At 30.5% G+C, this 8917-nt stretch overlaps 1 protein-coding gene across 1 annotated transcript; it reads right to left on the reverse strand.

The window, feature by feature from the left end:
• Nucleotides 1–3823: 3823 nt before the first annotated feature.
• On the reverse strand, nucleotides 3824–7928 carry LOC137818792 (DUF4378 domain protein). The gene is made up of 3 exons (XM_068622401.1): nucleotides 6597–7928; nucleotides 5841–5943; nucleotides 3824–4660 (listed from the first exon to the last, which is right to left on the reverse strand). Exons 1-3 carry the CDS (start codon nucleotides 7221–7223, stop codon nucleotides 4143–4145), a joined length of 1248 nt encoding a protein of 415 aa, XP_068478502.1. The 5' UTR covers nucleotides 7224–7928; the 3' UTR covers nucleotides 3824–4142.
• Between the last annotated feature and the right edge of the window lie 989 nt (nucleotides 7929–8917).

Raw genomic sequence — 8917 nt, forward strand, 5'->3', positions numbered from 1 at the left:
TTGCTTAGATCATAGAGATATAAACACATACATAACCACATTGGAATTTCAATCATGTTAATAAGTTTAGTGGTATGGATTGAAATATGTGGTACTCTTGATGTTGTGTTGTAAACACATACATGCAATTGTCTAGTGTTACATCAAAGTTTAATGAATTTGATTGAGACATGTTATTGATTATTTATATAATTATATTTTGGTAGTTGCTATATTTATTTTGTTTGAATTAGATTTAATTAGTATATATTTATGTATTTTTTGCAGCTTGAAGGCAATGAAGACTATGAAGACAATCTTGAAGAAGAATGAACTTATTGGTATGTAGTAAAGAAATAATACATTATGTTTTTTAACTAAGTTTGTAATTTTAATTTTGGAGACTTGATCATTATCATTATAGTTTAAAACAAATTTTTTGATTATGTAGTTTGAACACATCCATTGAAATATGTGAGATTTTTTTGTTGGGTCACTTCTATTTCAATATACATTATCCTTCAATACTTATTATTTCCATCCTGAACTTTTGTATGAGTAATTACTCTAAAATTAAAAAATTTGTATTGTTGTTTTTGTTAATACTTTAAGAAACGCTTTTTAAATTGTTGTCTTTATAAAAATTGTGGCCTATTACAAACGACCACGCTCACCTCGACCTCGGCTAAACAATCGTTTCCTAAACCTTAGGCCATGATTTTTATGCTTTTGACCACAATTTTATGTTGTTGCCTAAATTAATAATTGTTGTAGTGACACACTTAAAAACACTACAAAAAAATTAAATTTACCAATAGATTATTACCTATAGATCTAAATCTATAGGTAAATTTATCATTACTTACGGATATTACCCTCGAATCTAAATCTGAAGGTAAATTCAACATTACCTACAAAATATTATCCACAAATCTGAATTCGTAAGTAAATTCAGTTACTCACGGACACAAATTACTTACATCCACATTACCAATGAATTTTGTTTCATGGGTAATCCATGACCTACGCATTTTGTTCCATGGATAATACTGATTTTTCTTATTTAAGACATCAGACGATAATCTAATCATAACACTAGTATATGACCATTTAGTCTTAACATCACTAGATTCACAATCCAATAAACAATCTCTTTGTTTAGATGGTATGATTTAGAGTCAAATCTCACATAATTCATTAACATAAATTGGAATGTTTAGTTCAATGTGTCGATATGTGTAAGTAAACAAGAAGTAACCATAATATAACTATCTTGAAATCTATAAGTGTTCAATGTTATCAACTTGGTAAAGCAACATCTAGGTGCCTAATGAACATGACTATACCTTACACATTGGGAAAACAAAATTAGTTGGAAACTTGTTATGTATCTCTTGATCCAACTTCTTCCTTATGTGAGAAGGTATTATGGATATCTATTTGAAGTAATTTTTAATTGTGTACAATTACACCAAATTGTTTGTTGAGCTTTTTTTCCTTTGTCAATTTTTTCCTCTTAATATCATAAGCACTTCTATGTTGCTACCTTTGTCTTCCAGTCCCATTATTTCCATATGAAGGTATATCCACATCATTGTTTCTCCCAACATTCATCGCAAGTTCACACTTAGAATTAAGATTGAAATTTGTTGTTAATCCTATTTGTTGTGTAAATATGATTTCTCATATTCCACAGAGTAATTTGTAACCCTATTGGGATAAAAAAAAAGGTTTTCACTGTGGTACAAAGAAAGACTTGGTCTTGGATCACGGTAAAAGAAAAGCTGGCTACTTTCTCTCAGACTGGTGCTTGGAACCCCATTGTTGTATGAGGTATTTGAAAGATTGATTTGTTGTTCCTATCTAATGTTTATACCCAGGTTTGGAAGTTGTGGTTTGTTCTGTGCAGGTTTTCTTGGCATGGATGGATTGATGTGAGTGTCTTAGGTTGCGATTGGAAGTTGCTGGTGTTTTGTGTAGGATTTTCTGGTTATGCTCTCTTTTGCAGGTTCGATTGTTGTCTTTGGCATTGAGTTTGACGTAGTCAGAATGCTAGTAAAGATCTTCTTTAGCTGTTGGATTTTATGCCTGTTTTAAGGGCGTGTTTCAACATAGGGTTGAGGGTTGGGGATCTCTGTATCTGATATTTTATACGTGTTTTTGGGTATTGTCATGTAAGGTCTGGTGGATACTTGCTGGTGCAAGAAAACTTGTTTTTGGTTTTTGTATAAGGGTTGGGGTACCCCTGAAGTACCTCATTTTATTTTATTTATTCTTTACTGATAAAAAAAGAGAGTAAAATATGAAAACATTATTTCAACGAAAATAACATTTCTTAAAATAAAATATTCTCCATTATCCAATGATATAATTATCCATGAAAAAATGCATTTCCATTCCAAATAGCAAAATTGTCTTTGTCTCAATAATGGTAATGGTCATAACATAAACATTCAAAAAGTTAAAATCCAAAAGGTTAAAATGTGTATATTATATCTACATAGTGTTCTCGAAAAGGAAAGCTCTTGCTATATTGAGAATATGATGGTGTTTTTTTATTCACTTGCTCCTTCTATTGGGTGATTTGATAAAGCAAGTTTAATGAAAAATTTAATGTTCAGAATTCTTATGAATATGCATTATAGCCACGTCTTCATAATAAAGTCTATTTGTTCTTCTGTTACAATTAGCATATCATAATTTTTAACGAATTGGACAACGAAATCATAACCATAAATTAGCTTTAACACAAAAGTCATGCTACACTTGAATCCAGGCACATAAAGAACTGTATTTATTTTAATTTCTCTCCACAAACCACTCTTCCTTCTCTCAAGTATTTGTATGTATGTATTGGTCATATAATGTCAAATTCCTACATCAATAATTTATGACAAGTTTTTATTTTTATCTATCAATACCTTTCCTAGAAGTCCTTCAAAACTAAACAAATAATAAGATTCATAGAAAGGAAAATTCTAAACTTATTAAAACTGTATATTTAATAAGATAATATTTACTAATAAATATAATTTTGAGCACAATAGTAATATATCAATGTCTTGTCAGAAGTAATACTTTTGTCAACTAAAATAAAGGTTTGGCAACTAAAAGGAATCAGGTTTACAATCTGTTCTCGAACTAGGTTGGGGACTGGGAGAACTATTGTCTTTAGATGTCACTCGGTCGGTCGTATCTCACTTCCTCCTTCGGTTCTTCTCGCTGGATGACTCCTCAGGCGGGTGGGGTACCTGCAGATGGCACTCCAACGCTCAAGTTAGTGGGGTATCGTATTCGGCTGGTTAGAATACTGTAGATAATGACGTACCTTCTTTCTTGGAATGCGTGATATTTATATTACCTTGATGGGCCCTCGCTGTTGGGCCAGATTAGGGAGTTACTTAGCGATTAGGGTTGGATTAGGTCGTTTCCTAACCATAGGTTAACCTTTGTTAATTGGGTCAACCTTTGACTTGAGCACTTTATGTCGGTCGGCCACGTGTGACACATGGTCGACCTCGTACCTTAAAGTATAGTCTTGACACATGGGTTGACCGGGTCACAAGACCGGTCGGTCATCCCGGTACACAATCTTTAATATAATTGGAACAATTATCATCAACTTAAATTTTTTTATAATAAAATAAAATGAGACACTTGATGAGTATCCAACTTTTATACAAAATCCTAAATCAAGTTTATAACACTCAACAAACTAGAGAACTGAGAGAGAAATATAAGTTGAAATGCAAATATATACAAGAATAAATAATTTAAGAATGATCATAAAATAATATAAGAAAAGTTTAACAAATTATATATAGAAAGAGAGAAAGGCCTGGTATGAACTCTTCAAAAATCAACCATATTATATTGCTAATACCTGTATCTTAACAAAAGTAGGCAATAGTATGCCTTGAAATTCATTAAATGCTACATTCCAATGTCCAAAAACTAAGCCATAACCCATTTATTTATTCACATTTGTAACTATTACCCCTTCATGAAAGTTTCCAATACCAACTTTTTGCACCTTATAAATATCTTGGTCCACATTTTTATTCTGAAATATAAAGTTTACATTGAAAACTAATCTTTTTGAAGTGAAAAAGATATTTATAGGTTGCTTAAGGAAATATCATTGGGTTGAAGGAGAAACTATGTTAACCTTCTGAGTCAAGAAGGTCAGAAATCAAAGTATGAAATATAACTTTCTCAATTTCAAAAGCTAATTTCTCTTGCTCTTCCTTAAACCTACTCCAGTTATCTCTCCTTTCCATGTCCTTGATATAAGCTTCTTTATTATCAAGCCCTGCATCAAAACAAAATGATCCATTTATCCAATCCTCAGCTATTCTCAATGTCTCCAACTCCTTTTCATCCTTACACTGCTTTCTACTAACACTTACTTCTTCATTGAAAAAATCCAACAGAAGTGTATCCAAGTAGTCTTTATAACCATGTGCTGAACATCTTGCTTTCACACAATGCAGCAGTTCTTGTGCCTTTTCCTCACTCCAATCTTCTTCTACAATGTCATCATTATCCTCTTCACAATCATCTTCATACTCTTCATAGACAGAGTTGTCATCCAATGAGAGACATTGATCTATGTTTGTAAGGTCAAATTTTGCAAGACTCTCCAATTTCTGAACTGTTTGTATGAACTTCTGCTTTCTCCCTGCTCAAAAGTAGAAAGTTATTAGCACGATTTTCTTAGGTAGAGAGAAAGCATGTAGACATGTGAGAAGTCCTTGGACTCCCTGGATCTTTTAACTTAACTATATATATAATTATTTTTATTTAGAAATTTAAATATGCAGCTAATATTTATTTAGTTCTACAAAAATACTATGTTCTTTTAAAGTTTTACTATAAAACAATTGTTCTTTTTTATCATTTCTAGACTAATTGAACAACCAAGATATTTTAATTTTTAATATTTTTAAAAAGTTATAAATAATTGTAATTTATAGTTTATAATTTATAATAAAAAAATAAATAGATTTATTAATTTGTAAAAAACGATTTTATTAATATTTTAATATTAAATTGAGAAATAAATATTATTAGTTAACCTTGTTAAATATAAATGAAAATTTTAAATTTTTCTTAACAAATATTTTATTTTCCTATCATAGTCTGTTTTTGTTTTTCCTGTTTCGTATTTTTTTTTATCATTGTAAAATTTCAGCATATTTTTAGTCTGAAGTGCAGAAGTGAAACTCTTTGTGTTATCTAAATATTAGAAAACCAACAAATTAGATATCAAATGCTTTTTCGTGGAACTCGATGTAAGAGTTAAAATCTTTCCGGATATATATTTCTCCTCTTATATTTTTCAATTTTTAAGACAAATTATTTTTAATGTTGTTGGTTACTTCTTTCTTAAAACACAATTTAATAAATAATTAAATTTATTGTAATTTAGTTGATTTTTCGAGTATATTTAATAAGAATTTTAAAAAATATATGCGTAACTGAAAAACTATTTTGTATAAATGATTCACGAATGATATGTAAACTTGAAATTAATATATTTTATAAAAACATATTTATTATATATTATTTAATTATTTTGAAAAACACAAATCTTTTTGTGTAAATTTTAATACTATGTTTATTGAATTTTGGCTCTACTTACTTAATCAGGACAACACAGCTATATGCAACTTTGGTTCAGTTTACTTGAAAGAAAAAACTCATTTTTTTTTCCAAGTATTTAAGAAAAAAAAATCTATTCTAAACGACTATTTATCTAAAAATATAATTATTCAAACACACAATTGGTCTTTAGAATGTGTTGGTTAATGATTTAGGACTTCAAAGAGAGAATTGAAGAAAAATAATAAGGAACTTACTTTGAATATTTGCAAGACTTTGATCAAAAGGTGAGAATTCTTCTTCTCCAACTTGAAGAACAGAAACTGGACTGCTTTGTTCTTCTTCACAAGTTAAAGCTTCCTATCAAGATTACATATTTATATATATAATCAGTCAAAAAATATAATTCCAATAACCAATTTGTATCGAAATTAGCATTAAAGTAAACCCTTCTAAGCAACACTACAAAAAATTAGTTATTTTTTACTCAAATAGTTAACTTCATTCTATTTATAAATTTCTAGTGTTACTTACATATTTCTGCTTTAGGTAACAGTGAAAGAATATTATTACTACATATTTTCATGGTTTTCACATGTAGTAGAGTTTATAACACTCATCAACACGTTATTATGTATATATAACTAGCATATGAAAAGTAAAGAAAAAAAATACATATTTATAAAAACCATATATGCGTATAACATTAAAAACACTATTAAAATATAAGAGAAATAAACAAAAGTGAAAAATATAAACTTAACCAGAAATTATAAAAAACCCCAGTCAAAAAGTGTTGAACAACTGTCCACCGACAGACAAAAATAAAATAAAATAAAATATTGTCGAGGAACAATGTTCTTCAACTTTATTTTCTACAAGCTTCATTTTTTTGTCCTTATTTGTAAAATTAAAAAGGGAAAGATCCAAAATGAAAAGTAACAAAAAAAATAAAATAAAACAAAAGACAACCATTGATGAACGAATATTTGTGACAGTAAATTGTTGCTCACCGTGGCTTTGGGGTCCTTGCCGACAACAAGGGGAGAAAACGAAAACCTTTTACTCGCTTCAACGCTGTCGTTTTGTGGATCTTCCCACGAAGAGGTTAAAAAGTCACTCTCACTCCAACTAGAGCCACTGCTGATACTCCAAGTGGCGGTGGTGGTGGTGGTGACAGTGGGGTCCACCATGAAATCCAAAGGTGGTGGGGGAGGTTCCACGATGTCCCTGAACGATTTCCACCGTATGATGTCCTTGATCTTCACCGTGGTGATGCTGATATCGCTGCAACCTTGGCTTCTGGATCTTCTTGTTCTTGTTGTTCTTCTCCTTGATGATGAGAGTTTGCGAGAGAGGCTTCTGGGAAGGGAAAGTACGGAGGGTGATTTTCTGATTGAGGTGAAGAAAGAGATGCTTCTTATGGTGTTCATGAGTATTTGGAAGGGTGAGTTTGATGGTGGTGATGATGATTTGAGCTCCATTTCTATGAGGGTGTGCATGCTTGTTGGTTTTCTTGGAAATGATTTGAAACCGCTTGAGGAACAAGAGTTTAGGTTGTCGGTGAGGAAGTCCTTCAGCATTCTGGGCCTGCGTTCCATTGAGTTGAACCTTCTTAGTTGCTGCACCTGTGTGCTCATTTTGAAAAGTGAATGAATGCAATAATGTGTAGCAGTGATAATGAAACACTCAGAAACTGAGAAAGTGAGAAATGGAAATAATGGGGTTGTTGGAGAATTGAAGAGTGGAATAAGAATAGTATATATATATATAACAGAGAGAGAGAGACTGAGAGAGGGTGAAGGAGAGAGGTAGGTTCTAGGTGGAGATCTCCATAATCATATCATATATATCTCATCCTTTTGTGATAATAATATATAGTGAATTGAAGCAAGTGAATTCTGGAAGTGACTGTGAAGTAGCAGTGATCAGAAACTAACTATAGTGGTTGGTTGTTGTGTAATATTCAAATGAAAGCAGTTACATTTATGTCTATAGATTTTTGGTTCAATTACTCAATTATTGGTTCAAATTCATATAAATATTATTTTTTAAATTTGAAAACTATATGCATAACATAAGCTAAGAACACAAAATGTAACTCTTCATTAAATAAGATAACTCATTATAAACATTATTATGATTATATAAGAATAAGGTATACTATTATTAATATATTATTTATTTTAATACAAAAAAAATTGCAAAATCATTTTCGATCAAATACTAAAGAATAATACGAAAGGAAAATATAAGAAGAATGACCGAGTAGAGTAACGAGTAATAACATATTTTCGGTAATATTTAGACCTTATAGAAGTCCAGAAAATAAAAGGGTATTTTATGAATTAAGAATGTGTGGGTTGTGAAGGGTAAAGAGACAAAAGAAGTGTAGATGAGTGGTTGGTTCTGGGAAGAATTGGTGGATAGTATTTTATGTTAGGAGTGAGATAGTGACAGGGAGGATGAGGTTGGAAACATGTCTTTCAGTAATTTAGACAACTTTTATTTTTTAATCTTCCTTTTTTAGTATATTATAGGTAGGTTTGTGAATGGTCAGATTATGATGGATTACTTATAGTAAGATTTTGTATCCAATCAATTTTTTTCTATCTGTAAAATTCAACTTAAAGCTTCGTTGGTTTTCGACTGAGGGAAAAACCTACTTTTTCCACTTTATATTTACTTATTTATGAAAAAAAAAACTACAAGAAATAATGATGATAGAGTCTTTAAAAAAGCAAAAAATAATTACATGGAGCTAGTGCGGAATGTCTCCTAATAGAAATTGAAATTAATCTTTTGATGACTATGTATTAGAGACAGTCTCCAATGGAACACAAATTTACAAGGTAGTGTTGGTTAAGCCTACATAAAAAAGAAAATATTATTTAACTATAGTGTAAGTTTGGGAACACTAAAATGAATATAAAATTAAATAATTATTAAGAATTGATGTTAAGCCTAATTCAATCTCATAAACCCGGCTTATAAGGTGAGGTTTGCACTCACTTATATGTGTGAGACTATATATTATGGGTGGTCAGATAACCAACCGATAGTAGGTGGCCTGATAAACCCATCAAACAATGGTTAGGATCGATAGGCTTAAAATAACTCTGATACCATATTAAGAAATGGACTTTAAGTCTAATCCAACCTCATAAAATTAATTTATAAGGTGAGGTTTGCACCCACTTATATACTATGAAATGTCCTAATCTCTAGTCGATATGGGATCTCTAACAATTATTAAACTTAACGTCATGGTTGGGGACACTACGTGAGAAAACAAATGTGAGTAAATTATCGTAATTGGGGACACTACTTGGGA

Source organism: Phaseolus vulgaris, chromosome 10 (assembly GCF_051622355.1).
Source record: "Phaseolus vulgaris cultivar YP4 chromosome 10, ASM5162235v1, whole genome shotgun sequence".
Classification (NCBI taxonomy): domain Eukaryota; kingdom Viridiplantae; phylum Streptophyta; class Magnoliopsida; order Fabales; family Fabaceae; genus Phaseolus; species Phaseolus vulgaris.

What these genes read in the sequence shown, in the direction of transcription:
- LOC137818792 (XM_068622401.1), bottom strand. Translation starts at nt 7,223, where the DNA reads ATGAGCACACAGGTGCAGCAACTAAGAAGGTTCAACTCAATGGAACGC. An exon ending in GCAAGGACCCCAAAGCCACG is followed by an intron (nt 5,944 to 6,596) that starts GTGAGCAACAAT and finishes TAATCTTGATAG; the next exon opens with GAAGCTTTAACTTGTGAAGA. An exon ending in AAGTCTTGCAAATATTCAAA is followed by an intron (nt 4,661 to 5,840) that starts GTAAGTTCCTTA and finishes ACTTTTGAGCAG; the next exon opens with GGAGAAAGCAGAAGTTCATA.